Below are 15,847 nucleotides of genomic sequence, written 5' to 3' on the forward strand. Positions count from 1 at the left end.
CCCATTAAGCTCTTATATTGATAGTAGATAACTTAGAAAGGAAAATAAGAAAAGGATATCACAGCCCAGGGAAAATTGATAGATTCTGGCACTTATCAATTCTCTCTTCGACCTAGGTGGAGCTAGTGACTGGATAACACTAATTGGTTTTAAGATCCATATGTAACACTATATTAGGTCACATTTCTTAGCCATGAATATTTGGATTTAAAATGTTGTACACTTAAATATTGCACATCCGTAGATTCAGTCATCTATAAATATCAGTTTATCTGCCTAGATTTTTAAAAGTTGTAGTAGAAAACAAATATAGTCTAGACAAGTTACAAGTTAATATAACGTGCAATTGTATTTTTTCTTTTCAGTTTAGAGATGAAATAGAGTTTATGTGGCGATTTGCCCGTGCTTATGGAGACATGTATGAACTATCTACAGATACAAAAGAAAAAAAACATTATGCTAATATTGGTAAGTATTTTCTAAAGATTGATTATTCGCAAGTGGCAATTGTGATCTATAATAAACCACTAGTGAAATTTTAATTAAAGCTATATTATCTTAGCTAAAACCAATATGTTTAACCTATTGCAGTATATCCCAGAATCCAAAAAAAAAAGTCTCAGAAAGATTTTTTAGGAGTAAAGTAAATGTTCTTTAAAAATATTTGAATAGAAACTGAAAAAACTCAAATTTTATCTTTTAAAGTTTATAAAATGACACAAAGATGAGACATTAAGTGGTAGTGTTTGAGAAACAATACCAGGCAGAGGATGATTGTCCTTAGTACACCGCAATTAGAGTAGCACACCTTACCTCCTCTGATGTGAAGCTCCAGGTAGCACAAAGTAATAATCTCTTAGACTGCATTTGATATGTTTATTTCAAAGTGTATCTTGATGAAACAAAATTAACTGTGGGTTGATAACCGTTTAAGCTGAATGATGAGTACATGGTGGTTCATTATATTATCATCTATACTTTTTTATGTATTTTTGGAATTTTCCCTAACAGCAACAACAACAAAATAGCAAGAATGTGAAATTGTTGTTTTTATATCTCACCTTGTCTCTCACTGAATGTCAAAGTGCTTTCTTGCCAAGACCCCTATCTGTCATTTTTCTGAGCGTCAGCATAGTAATTTGACATCAAAACCCCTGTAATTCTTCTGTTATTCCAAAGTCTTCTCTTTTCCAGGCTTTTCTTCTCTAAGATAGCCTGAGGAAGAACCAGCAAAAAAGATCTCCCAGTCTAGTTCCCTGTCATTTTTACTTCCAAGAGGGAAGTATTACCAAACTGCTTGTAATTATATTTTCTTTGGAGATTTGTTTGTTGGATGACTCTGCACTTTGATTTTCCCCCAGTGGGATGAGGATGAGAAGACTCCTTTCCCCCACCCCACCCTGTTTCTTACATATTCATCATCAGCTTTGTGGGGCAGTTTTTCAGTAGCCATCCAGTTTGCAGGCCATAAGCAAAACAATTCTAGAGAAGAGGTTTATTAACTTCAAGGTAAATAAAAATTTAATCAAAGAGAACAAAGGGATTTATTTTCATATCTACTGAGAAAATCAGTGTCTGTCTATGTAAATTATTCCAACATTCATCAATATTAAATACATTTCTTTCTTAAGCATCTGCCCTACCCTAGGCATTACGTTAGCAGACAGGAATAGGATAGCAAAATAGACGTTCTTAGACTGCAAGGGAGCTTATGTCTTTGTGGGGGAGGCAGTATTATTCAAATAATCGTACGCATAATCATATAAAGAAACAAATTGAAATAAGCTGTTATTAAAGAAGAGTACGGTGTTAAGAGAGTGTATAAAGAAAGAAGGATGTGATGGCAGGGTGGAGGTGGATTCAGGGAAGTCTTTCTTATGGAAGTAAGTTTCCCGTAGGTAAACTCGCTTTGGATCCCTATTTTAAAATGGAATGGGAATTTAATTGAGTTAAAGTATGAGATGGCAAAAATGGAAAAGAAATAGCCTGGAGGAAATTCAGGTGCAAGAATGGAGCATAGGATTGAAACAGGATATATCCAAAAAAAGAGAAAAGATTATAATGCCAAAGAAAAAGGAGCAGAGCCTCAGATGTGTTTATTCAGGTATTGCAATAAATTAAAAGTAATTTTTAAAATTTACTCATTTAAGAAATATTTATTCAAAATTACTATGTCCAGGAATAATGTTAACATGAGGGGTGGCGGGAGGAAAAGGAGGGGGAGAAGAAAGGATACAAATATGATTAAGAAGGTGCTACACTATGAACTTACTCTATAGAAAAGATAGTAAGGAGACAGCGAGTTAGAATTCACTGGATAAGGAGTAAGTGCTAGTAAAAGTAATGACCAAGTACTCCAGAGCTGAGAGCAAGGCAAGGATTCAGATCAGCTGTTTAAGAACGTTGGAATTCAGCATAAGGGAAGGAGAAGTGCTGAAGGTTTTTTCTCGTAAGAGTATGTTTGAAATTGTTTATGCTAAAGAAAGATTTCTTTCATAAAACACAGTGAGCCTACCATTATGCAGTACATTTTTTGGAATACTATGATTGATCATAACTTGTATTCCAAATAAAATATGAATCTTATATTTAAAGAAGCATTATTATAATTTTCATAATTAAGTGATTAATATCAATACCTCAAAAAGATCAAAAAATACAATTCTATAAGGAAATAGCTTTCCTTTTGGGCTTCAGCTACATAAGTGAGACTGCAAAACCACTCTGCATCCTACCCAACTTCCTTTTACATTCTCAGGGTGATGGAATCACCTCTATTTTAGGCCTGTGTACTTCACTGAGAGTTTTGTTCATTAGACAGTACAGCTAAAATGTTGACTTAGTTTTTAATGTTTTTACATTGAACGTATGTTTTTAATCTTTCATTTAAAAATTACTAACTCCTTTAATATTTATTCACAAAGTAATTTTACATTGAACGTATGTTTTTCATCTTTCATTTAAAAATTACTAACTCCTTTAATATTTATTCACAAAGTAATTTTACATTGAACGTATGTTTTTCATCTTTCATTTAAAAATTACTAACTCCTTTAATATTTATTCACAAAGTAATATTAGTTATTACTAAAATATAATATTTCCCTTTTTACTTTTTTCCAATTTATGTAGATTTCTACACTAGATAGTGCCCTTAATAAGTAAAATTATATAGTGCTACCTTAATGAATTAACAAATAGAATGATTTTAGAATAGAAGATCCTTATTTATAAAGATAATCTTAACCACTTATTTAGAAAGGCATTTTGTGCATTGTTCGATAGTCTCTTCAAGGTAAAATAATAATAATAATAATAATAATAATAATAATGAAGCAGGGAAAAAAGAAGATATAAAACAAAATGGTCCCTTCTGAGAAAGATTCTCAGAATCTAGTCCTGTTTTGTTGCAGGCATTTTGATTTTTCAAGCCATTAGCCAACATCTATCCGAAGTAATTATTACATTATTAAGAGTTACTCTAAAACTAAGTAAAATAATTTGGGGGAATTATTTATGGCACTGAGCCTGTTCATTATTATGATTAGGTGAGAACTTCTCAGGAGAGCTCTCCCTTACTCCTGTAGACAGCTGCTCACTCTGCTGTGATCTCTTTCTCCCTTGCTCTTAAGTTTTGCATGTGCTTTGTTTATATACCTGCTACCTATTGAACTGTGAGCCTTTGGAGGTCAGGGACTGTCTTATTTGGTATTTTATTCCTAGATGTTCACGCAATATGGTGGTAGGCACTCAGTAAAAGTTTGAATCACTTACAAAAACCATTTCTCTTACATTTTTAAGTAATGATTGAATGACTTTTCTTGCATTTGATTAAATCAGTGGGTTTCAAACTTGATCATACATCAGAATCACTGGAGACTCATTAAAACACAGGTTGCTGGGCCCCAACCCTATAGTTTGTGATTGAGTAGGTTTCCAATGTGGCTGAAAATTTGCTTTTCTAACCAGTTTTCAGGTGATGGTGATGCTTTTGGTCTTGGTACCATATTTAGGAACCACTGACTTAATTCAGTAATTCACCTCTTACCAACTCACATGAAGATACTAAGTATAAGTACATTTATCTTTCAGGAAAAACTTTAGGTGAAAGAGCTATTAGTAGAGCACCCATGAATGGACATTGTCACCTGTGGTAAGTATATAGGATTTATGCACTTTAAAATTCTAATATGCCTCTTTGTAAAGTATAATGGGGTTTTAAAAATATTATTGACCCATTTAACCTGTCAGTCACATTCCCTGAAACATATATTTAGTAGATGGCACAATACTTGTTCTTGTTCTGCTTATTCTCATGTATTTTTTATTATGCGTATTTTAAATATATTTAAGGTATACTTTTGTTGAAGATTTCATATACAAATCTACCAAGTCTAATGGCTTTGAAGATGATAAATTTTAATTAAATCTAGTTTAATATGTATTTTGTTTGAGAACAAATACTAAAATGATGCCATGCTTCAATAGGAAATGTAGAATGTATATTAGTCAGTTCTCTGTGGCTTATAAAGGAATACCTGAAACTAGGTAATTTGTAAGGAAACAAAATTTATTTCTTACAATTTTGGAGGCTGGGAAGTCCAAAGTCGAGGTATGCATCTGGTGAGGGCCTTCTTCTTGGTGGGGAATCTCTACAGAGACCCACAGTGACCCAGGGTGTCACATGGCAAGGAGGGGAAAGAGCACTTTTATGTGCTCACTTGCTTTCCTTATAAAGCAACCAGTCCACATCTCTGATAACCCATTAAATTATTAACCCATTACTCCATGAATGGATTCATCCATACATGAAAGTGTAGTTCTCCCTATCTAATTACCTCTTAGAGGGCCCACCTTTCAAATACCATATTGGAAATTAAGTTTCAACCTGAGTTTTAGAGGGGACAAACATTCAACTCATAGCAGAATGCTTCAAAGAATAAAAGCACATCAGCCATTTCCTATACCTTGATAAGTCATGGAATACAAATCCCACAGGTCAAGGAAAAGTCATTTATAATGCAAGAAAGCTCAAACAAAGGGAATTTAATTGGTTGGATAGGTAGGTATAGGTGAATATTCTTGGGGCAAAAAATGTTATTCTTGATTATGTTTTGTTCTGGACCCTTTGTGTGTTTAGAATTATAAAACACAAATAAGAAATATATTGTTTTTAATTATTATTCTTTCTTCTACTTATAGGTGCATTTACAACATTTTGTTATTCCTTAAGGTTTTTTTTAACCCCTTTAATGCAGGTGCCTCAGATGCTAGGGAGATAGAGTAATAAATTAATTTATGATTCTTTCCTCATCCTTAGGTTTCCAGAAATCCACCCCTCTTTGGGGTTATTTTATCCCCCTAGGGACACTCTTAGGCAAAAATCTCTCTCAAAACAGCTCCCTTTCCACAGGTCTACATTTGTCCCACAGGAAACTCATTTTTGCTCCACCAAACTCTGAAGTACCAACCATTTTTCCAATGCAAACTTGTTTCTTTACTCTGCTATCTGCAGAGGGAGCTCCGCTCACATGCTCTCACTTAAAACTTCCTTGGCAGTGGTCAGGTACCATTTTAAGTGTACCCATTTTATAAGTACCCCAAACTGTAAGGCACACATGCCAATATATGAGTGGGTTTTTTGAAGCTGCCATCATGTGGCTTAAAATGTGATGCAAACCTAGCCCCTGCCCTCTCTTATGAGAGGGTGGGAGGTGAAACCCTCAACACTCTAATCCTATAGAAATCTGCACTCCATCTCCCACCCTCCAGTGAATTCTTTGCCTCGTCTTATGTGGCCTGGAGATGGGTGAAGGGCTAGGGCCAAACCTGTGCATCATTTCTTTAGCATGTCATGCATGAGCAGTAGAGCATCTTGCTTTGGTAATTGGAGTACCTGATAGATAAAATATTGGTTCTTCTTCCAAAACTCTAGCAAAAGGGTAATTTTGCATATTACATCCTGATACAGATTTTTAGGGTCGCTTCCCCAGTATATAAGGGTCTTGGCTATTATTTCCATAGCCAGGTTTACCTAGACCATCTAATTTACATAATACTGATAAAGTATGTATGTGTTAAGGTAATTCTTCCGCCTTTAGTAGTAACTGTAATGAATTTGTACTGATCAAGCCATACTCTCTTTCTTCATCTTCTTTGTTATTGGAGGAGTTTGGGAGCTAGTTAACGAGATTAGGATGCAGGAAAAACACCCAAGTCCTGCTGCTAACTCTGTGCTCCTCTCCCTCCTCCTCCTGTTCAATTGCTCTTTCTTTGCTGTCCTCTTCCTCCTCCTCTACATGCATCTGTACCCATGAAGAATCACATTAAAAATGTACATTTGATGCTAATCCTTAATTTGAGGACATTGATCAGTGTGAATCTCCAAATTTCCATAGAGGAACCGTGTTGAATCTTCTCTGAGGGCTCCATAAGTACCTTGAAACCCATCTTGTGAGGATAGATTATGCTGAACTCTCCCTTAGTGGGTTGCTCAGTCTGTTTTACAATAATCTGACTACTTCTCCTTCATCTTTTTTCACTTTTTTTGGTTAACTGATTGCTTTGTTTACAATCATGGAATTTAGCTGCGAGGTTAAATCTTATCAACACATACACAGAGTAGTGATTTAATTATGGTTCACATGATTTCTTATTCTTATCTGTTTTCAATTAAAAAATATTAAAATCCAATAGGTTGATAAAATTTAATAAATTAAAATGTCAATTAATCTTAATTCTTATAATTTATTATATTTACTGAATGCAGAAGTTCTCACTCAATTAAAGAGTAAAGGTTTAAGGTGATGAAAAAAAAATTTAAACTTTGACTTGGGAAACAGTGGGTGAAATTTAGGTAAACTGATTTCATAATTAATGGTAATAAAATGTTAACAAAAGATCCTACTCTGCTGGAATCTTTTTTAGTATGTTAAAATGTTAATAAAACATTTTTTCTTTCATTCAGCATGAATGATAGACTATTGCCCACAGGCCAAATCCAGTTGCCTGATTTTGTAAATAAAGTTTTATTGGAGTACAGTCACACCCATGCATTTGTGCACAGCAGCAGAGTTGGGTAGCTGCGAAAGAGACTGTCTGGCCCCAAAGCCTAAAATGTTTACTATCTGGCCCTGCAGCAAAAATTTGCAGACCTGTGGTTTACAGTGTTATATGATGGTTTATAAGCCTTCAGTTTGAAACAAAAGATGTAATCTTTAAAGATAATTTTCTTAAAGGGTTAATATTTGGAAAGGATTGAAAAACAATTATCACATTACAGACTTAGTTTTCATCTTCATCTTTACCAAAATGAAATTACTTTATAACTTCAAGACTGCATAAGCTTTCTATAAGATTCTGTCATTTTTTTTTTGTCATACCAGCTGAAAATACTTCTTGAGTCAAGAGAATAAAGTTACCAATGGATTTGCAGTTTGTTGAACAAATAGGCCTGATCTTAATTACAAATAATGTCTTACATATTTGTTGTGCTCTACTGTTTGCAAATTACATCCACATGCCTTATAACATGTGATTCACAGAAAAGCCTGTTTCTGTTTTATAGATGGGTAAGCAAGACACAGAGAGAGAGGGGGAGAGAGAGAGAGAGAGAGAGAGAGAGAGAGTGTGTGTGTGTGTGTGTGTTGATTAGTAACCAGGGCCACACAGTAAGTGGAAAACAGAAACTAGAACCCAGATCTTGTATTCTTATATGCTCAGCCTTTCTTCTATTACAGTAAACTTCCTTTGCTTTCTCACAGTATAGATAGCATTGGTGCTGAATCAAAAACACTGCAGGGAAACTGATGGATTTGTTTTAGTAGTTGTTGAAACAATATGGTCATCAGTTATTAAGGATATGTTCAATATCAATGAAAAAAAAATACAGAATTCTTGTCAAATCATATATATTTAGAATGACCTCTAGATGGAGGTAATACACCATATTGTGAATTAACTTTCTTTAGAGTTCCCAAGGACCTGAGAATTAAAGAAATAAGGCATTCAATTATGTTTTCATAAATGAACAATATAAAACACATACACAAGTAGAACTGATTGAAAAAAAGAAGTGATGACCCTTTAGGAGAAAGCGACCAGGGGACCTTTGAATTTATGATGTGTAGGCAGATAACTAATATATTAGACTTTAAAGAAGCATATTTCAAAAATATTATACAAAATATAAGACCGTGCTGATAGATTCTTTAAAGGGGAAAATGTACATATTTTATATAATGATATTTATAAATCGTGGGGGTTTTTTTCTCCTTTTTTCCTTCACTCAGTAACTTGGAAAGAAGGTGTTGAGAGAGCAAAATAAATGTCTGGAGATGTGCATAAGTAGTTCTGATTTTCAGAAAATAGAAGAAGATTGATTCCACCATTGTAGACCAGTGAATATAGCATCTATTCCTTTGATTTCAGCATAAAGAGTTTGTTGGGTTGTTTTGTGAATCTTTAGATAAGGAAATAAGTTCAAGTAGATCCAACATAAATATTTCTAAAAATGTGAAACATGATCTGTTTTTTATTTCTTTACTAGTAGAGTAGGGAAATTAGCTTAGTATATCTTGATTTAAGCAAGGCATTGAGGCAAGTTTACTTCTAACATCCTTTGGACAAAATGTAGAAATATGACAGAGCTGCTGGATTACCCATGCTGACCTAAGGGTTTGAGCTTCAGTTATTCAACAGATTATTGTCAATCTGGGGCTGATTCTAAGGCCAAGTGCATATCTTAGATACCAGTGTATTCAGTAATTTTGTTGGTGGATGAAGATATAGAAGTATGCCGGTAAAAGTTACAGATAACACAAAATTAGGATAAAGAGGATGTATGATGGATGACAACAGTAATTTAAAAGATTTTAACATGTTGAGAAAGATCCCTAACAAGGTGTGAATTAATATAAATAAATATGGAAAAGCAGGTGGAGATAAGGGTATCAAAAATGTGTAAGGACATTAGGGAAAAGCAGATGGAAATTTACATAAAGTATGGAGTTTAGGTAATAATAGTGTATCAATACTGGTTCATTGTGACAATTGTGTATCAATATTGGTAAAGTTATGACGAATGTACTGTAGAAATGTAAGATATTAACAATAGGGAAAACTAGGTGCAGGGTATACAGGAACTGTCTGTACTATCTGCAAGTGTTCTGTAAATCTAAAGCTATTCTAAGAAGAAGAGTGCAGTTAAATAGAAAGTGGCCTAAGGTTTGATGTCCAAATAAGTTAGAAAATAATATGCCCATAACAAAAATAGGGAATTTGGTGGGGGAGGTAGTTTTGTGGAATTTTGGAAGGATTGGAATGCTCCACAATCTGGAACTCTTTGGAGAGAATGATAGAATAGAATGGCAGAGAGCATTTCAAAAGAACATGATCAATAGACAATCTGAATAGACCAATATATATTAAGGAAATGGAATAAATAATAACCTTCCAAAACAGAAAGCATCAGGCCCAGATAGATTCACTGGTAAATTCTATCAAATATTTAAAGAAGAAATTATGCCACTTTTCTATAATCTCCTTCAGAAGACAGAAGCAGAGGGTATACTTCCTAACTCATTCTATGAAGCCGGCATTACTCTTACACCAAAAATAAGATAAAGACATTACAAGAAAAGAAAATTATAGACCAGTATCTCTTATAAATAATAGATGCAAAACATCTCAATGAAATATTAGCAAATTGAATCCAACTATCTATGAAAAGGATTATACACCATGACAAAGTGGGATTTATCCCTGGTATGCAAGGCTGATTCAACATTCGAAAATCAGTTAATGTAATCCATCACATTAACATGCCAAAGAAGAAAAATCACATGATCATATCAATAAATGCAGAAAAAATCATTTTACAAAATCCAATAACCATTTTTGATTTAAAAAAAAAAAAACTTTCAGCAAACTAGGAATAGAGGGGCACTTCTTCAACTTGATAAAGAACATCTACAAAAAACCTGCTGGTGAGAAACTTGCTTTTCTACCATTAGGAAAATAAGATCAGGAACAAGACAAGGATGTCATCTCTCACCACCACTTTTCAACATCAAACTATAAGTTCTAGTTAATGCAACAAGACATGAAAAGGACACTAAAAGTATAGAGAATGGGAGGGAAGAAATAAAACTGTCCTTGTTTGAAGATGACATGCTTATCTTTGTAGAAAGAATCAACAAAAAAACTTATTTAAGTGATTATAGTCAGGTTGTAGGGTATAAGGTTAATATACAAAACTCAGTCGCTTTCCTATGTATATCAGCAATGAACAAGTAAAATTTGAAATTGAAAATGTTACTATTTACATTAGCACACCCAAAATTGAAATACTTATGTAAAAATCTAATGAAATATGTACAAGATCTATATGAGGAAAACTATAAAACTCTGAAAGATATCAAAGAATAACTAAATAAATGAAGAGATACTCCATGTTTATGGATAGAGACTCAATATTGTCAAGATATCATTTTTTCCTAACTTGATCTATAGATTTAATGCAATCCCAATCAAAATCCCAGCAAGTTATTTTGTGGATATCAACAAACTTAGTTTATATGGAGAGAAAAGACCCAGATCAATATTGAAAGAGAGGAACAAAGTTGGAGGACTGACACCATTCGACTTCAAGACTTCTATAAAGCTACAGTAATCAAGACAGTGTGGTATTAACAAAAGAATAGACAAATAGATCAATGGAACAAATTGGGGAGCCCAGAAATAGACCCACATAAATATAGTCAACTGATCTTTGACAAAGGAGCAAAGGCAATGCAGTCACCCCTCAGTATCCTAGGGGATTGGTTCCAGGAATCCCCACAGATACCAAAATCTGTGGATGCTTAAATTCTTTATAGTCGGCCATTCATGTCTGTGGGTTTTACATCTGCAGATTCAACCAACCACAGATTGTTGGTCTAATTACAAAATATGTGATTTGGGGTGGATTGAATCCACAGATACAGAATCTGGGAATCTGGGGGTCAATTGTGCAATGGAGCAAAGATAGTCTTTTCAAGAAACGCTTCTGTAACAGCTGGACATTCACATGCATAAAAGACTGAATCTAGACATAGACCTTACACCCTTCACAAAACTTAACTCAAGGTGGATCATAGACCTAAGTGTAAGATACAAAACTATAAAACTCCTAGAAGAGAACATAGGAGAAAACTTAGATGACTTTGGGTATGGCAGTGACTTTATAGATACACCACCAAAGGCACAAACCATAAAAGAAATAAGTGATAAATTGTACTTCATTAATATTAAAAACTCTGAAAGACAATATCAAGAGAATGAGAAGACAAGCCACAGACTAGGAGAAAATATTTGCAAAAGGCACATCTGATAAAGGACTGTTACATGCAATATACAAAAACACTTTAAATTCAACCACAAGACAACAAACAACACAATTAAAAAATGGACTAAAGACCTGAACAGACACCTCACAAAAGAAGATATACAGACGTTATGTAAGCATATGAAAAGGTATTAAACATCATAAGTCATTAGGGAATTATAAATTAAAACAATAAGATACTACTAATGAATGGGCAAAATCCAAAACACTGACAACACCAAATGCTGACCAAAGAGTGTGGAGTAACTGGATCTCTTATTCTTTGCTGGTTGGAATGTAAAGTGATACAGCCATTTTGAAAGACAATTTGCCAGTTTCTTGCAAAAGTAAACATACTCTTACCATAGGATCCAGTAATCACCCTCCTTGGTACTTACCCAAAGAAGCTGAAAACATGTCCAAACAAGAACCTGCACATGAATGTTTTTAGTAGCTTTATTCATAATTGCCAGCACTTAGAAGTAAGCAAGATGTCCTTCAGTAGGTGAATGGATAAGTAAACTGTGGTACATCCAGACAATGGAATGTTATTCAGCGCTAAAAATGAGCTATCAAGCCATGAAAAGACGTAAAGGAACCTTAAATATATATTACTAAGTGAAAGAAGCCAATGTGAAAAGTCTACATACGATATGATCCCAACTCTATGACATTCTGGAAAAGGCCAAATTATGGAGACAGTAAAAGGATCAGTAACTACCAACAGTTAGCAGCAAAAGAGAGATGAACAGGCAAATCACACATGATTTTTAGGGCAGTGAGACTCCTCTGTATGATACTGTAATAGTAGATAAATGTCATTATACATTTTTCAAAACCCGTAGAAGAACCAACTATGAACCCTAATGTAAATTACAGACCGGATGATAACATGTCAATCAGTTGTAACACATGTACCACTCTGGTCCAGGATGTTGATAATGGGGGAGGTTGTGTGTCCGTGAGAATTCTCTGTACTTTCTGCTCATTTTTACTGTGAACCTAGAAGTGCTCTAAATATAGTTTTTTAATTAAAACAAAAGGACACAGTAAGGCCTGAGGTGGCAATGGTAATTTTCACAAAGGAGCTCAATAGTTTTTTTTCTAGTAATCTGCTTCTCTTAAGTGTGCTATATCTGGAAAGATTTATGGTGGGTGTAGCGAATACATAAAATTCAATCTGATTTTAGAATTTGTGAGTAGTAGTACATCCTAGTTAGTTAAGTTCTCAGATCATTTTTAGTAGGTTGATTTAGTCACCCCTCCTGATTCTACTGTAGCAGATTCTTTTGATTATATAGAAACTGAAAATTAAGAGATCCAAAAAGGCAAAACTGAAAAGCGGCTGTTTTATTGGTTGTATATGGGTGACGTGAATATGTCATCTTTCGCATCCAGGTGTGGTCTTACTGTTCCAAATTAAGAAATTTGTTCACTTTTATGCTTGGAAGTAATGCTTATTCAGAGAAATAATTAAGATGAATAACATCCAAAATTATATTTTTCGTCTTAGTTATTATGACAATGCAAGTAAAAATACCTACACTTGAAATATTTAAGTAAATGGACATAAAGTACTCTGAAGACTTGCACAGACAGAAAACTGAATGTAAAAAGTAACATAGCCTCAATTTTTAGAATAAATAAGCAAATTGCTGAAAAAATATTGCACCCAATTTATAGTCAAATAATTATTTATGTAAATTTGGAATTTGCAGTGGAAAAAGGTAATCAATGGAATGCACTATTAGTAATTCAGTGTTTCCAGGAAGAATTGAGGGAGATGGGGAATTTTCTGAAAAAGCATACTCTAAATTACCTTTGACTTTGTTTTTATTCATGATATTTATTTTTGTTTTCAATGATATTAAAGGAAGTCACAAAATTTTTATTTTTATTGTTTAAGGAGGGAATGAGTTTTAAAAGGTTGATTTTAAATAATATTTTTAAAATTTTAAATCTGTTGATAGAATATGTCTTCCAATTTAAGACTTATGATTAGACACCAAAGTCACGAGAGATTCTTCATGACTTTGATGTTGATGATGGTGATGATAGTGGCAGGTAACATTTATTGAAACTCCCTGTGTGCCAGGCACTGTTCTAAGCACATTACATGTTTTAGCTCATTTTACCCTCATAACATACATATACAAAAAGTAGTGTTAATATCCCCAGTTACAGGTGAAACACCTCTTGTTAATGTCAAGTATTTATTATTATTAGGGCCCTTGCATCTATATGAATACTTTTGTTAAATATTAATGAATGCTTTAGAGTTCTTTTAGGTATTATATTTTGGTTGTATTTGATTAAAAATTTACTTGATAACCACTGTTTTTATCCTTTTCAGGTATGCAGTTCTGTGTGGCTATGTATCTGAGTTCGAGGGCTTACAAAATAAAATCAGCTATGGACATTGCTTCAAGGTATTTCTTGGTATTAAAAATGATTTAATTTTATTCAACTTACTGTTATACTGTAAGTTGAATACAAGAGTACTTCAGAAAGTTCGTGGAAAAATTGAATTAAAAGATAATATGAATCCTTCCACGAACTTTCTGGAGACCCTGAGTATGTTTCATTAACAGGTATAAATCTGGTTATTCAGCAAATTAAGTTCTAGGAATTTATTTTTTGTTTAAAGAGTAGGAAATGAAATGGCACTCTGACAAAAAGAATCAGCTGTTTGGGTAATTAAAGATTATTATCATTCCAGATCTTGAAAGATGTCACAAAGTAGATAAGTATTATTTTTTCAGATAGAGGATTAGCCTTTGAGTTATGAGCTTGCCAACATCATAAGTATGATTAGGACAGATCAGTCAACCATCTGTGTACTGACTTGGTGGGGGAGTAGGATCTAGTCTAGGGCTTAAATTTACCACAATAGATAAAACAAGTAATCCACATACACATTATTTATTATTTGCCTCTAATTATAATAGCTCAACAAATAACCCCTGCGGGACAGAGATTACAGTGATGAGCAAATAGTTCTTCCCCGTTTTTCAGCTCCCATAACCATTTTGACAATGACAAGGGAACAGATTCTTCTCATCTAGCTCTGCTATTTTTTCTTCCATTACACCCTACTCCATGTCATTTGCTATCTATAAGCTCAACTCTGAATCAGTAAGTATTAGCGAGGCAAGTCATGGCCAGGCAAATATTCGAGTTGGGTGTTTTCTATTTTCATAGCAACATTTTTGTATTAAATTATACATAGCCTTATTAAATCATAGTCACAGTTCTGATTCTGGTTGTAAGCAATCATTGTTGGTAACTGAATTATTGATAATATGTAATTACATTAATGATAGGGATTGAGGGAGGCTGAGATAACATTGTAAAACTGCTTAAGGCTTTGCCACAGTTCCATTCAACAATATCTGAAATGTAGGAGATGACTTACCTTTGTATGTTTCTTTCAGGAACATCTAGATATAGCAATCCAACTTTTACCTGAAGAACCCTATTTGTATTACCTCAATGGAAGATACTGTTATACTGTAAGTTGAATGCCTTTATTTGTAAATCTTATTTGAACGTACTGTGATATACATTTCAGTGACTTATTTATTCTTTTATTTTTACCGAGTGCCTACTGTAGGGAGAATTTTAAAATCAGTTTAAATTTTATAGTCTTCAGAGTTTTGTTTGTTATTGATTTCTAATTTTAATCCATTGTGATCTGAAAAAATACATGGAATAATTCCAATTTTTAAAAATTTTTTGAAACTTGCTTTGTGACCTAACATGTGGTCTATCGTGGAGAATGATCCATGTGCTGATGAGATCAATGAATATTCTGAGGTTGTTGGATGGAATGTTCTGTAGATATCTGCCAAGTCAGTTGGTCTAAAGTGTTGTTTAGATCTTGTGTTTCTCTTTTGAGTTTTTGCCTAGATGATCTGTCCAATGTTGAGGGTGGGGTGTTCAGGTCCTGTATGTCTTATAATTTTATATGAATTTACATTTATAATTCATATACTTTATTATTTTATAACTTGTAATTTATAATTTCAATATTTATAGCATATATACTTTAAAATTTATGAACTTATAATTTATATATTTTATATATTATATGCAATTTTTTTTTCTTTCCTGCCTTTCCATTTCTCCTTGTAGTAGCCACACTGTCTCCCTTGTCTCTCTCAGGTTGGGATCAGTCACCCACACACATACACTCTGTATAGGTACATTACTCATGGTTATATGGGAGGACAACTTTTCATCCAGCAGTGTTCATTGAGCATATATTCTCTGCTTACTAACTGACCAGAAGATGAATAGAACACTTCTTGTCTTCAAGAAATTTAATTTAGAAGGGATATGAGGCATATATAAGTAGCTCAAAAAGGCAGCTTGTCCTCCCAAGACCCAATGTCTTAAATGATACTATTAGCTTACAGAAGATTAACAGAATGTGAAAATATATCTTAAAAGATGCATGAAAACACTACCATAAAAGGGGAA

General features: G+C 33.5%; 1 protein-coding gene across 2 annotated transcripts in view; it reads left to right on the forward strand.

Moving 5' to 3' along the window:
* The window catches only part of RMDN2 (regulator of microtubule dynamics 2), a 79,518-nt gene that overhangs the window by 38,736 nt on the left and 24,935 nt on the right, over positions 1–15,847 (forward strand). For both annotated transcript variants that reach the window (XM_063078453.1, XM_063078454.1), the window contains exons 4-7: positions 366–468; positions 4,093–4,153; positions 13,719–13,794; positions 14,800–14,877. In XM_063078453.1, coding sequence (XP_062934523.1) covers positions 366–468; positions 4,093–4,153; positions 13,719–13,794; positions 14,800–14,877 — 318 coding nt within the window. The remainder of the gene's footprint in view (positions 1–365; positions 469–4,092; positions 4,154–13,718; positions 13,795–14,799; positions 14,878–15,847) is intronic.

Source organism: Cynocephalus volans, chromosome 14 (assembly GCF_027409185.1).
Source record: "Cynocephalus volans isolate mCynVol1 chromosome 14, mCynVol1.pri, whole genome shotgun sequence".
Classification (NCBI taxonomy): domain Eukaryota; kingdom Metazoa; phylum Chordata; class Mammalia; order Dermoptera; family Cynocephalidae; genus Cynocephalus; species Cynocephalus volans.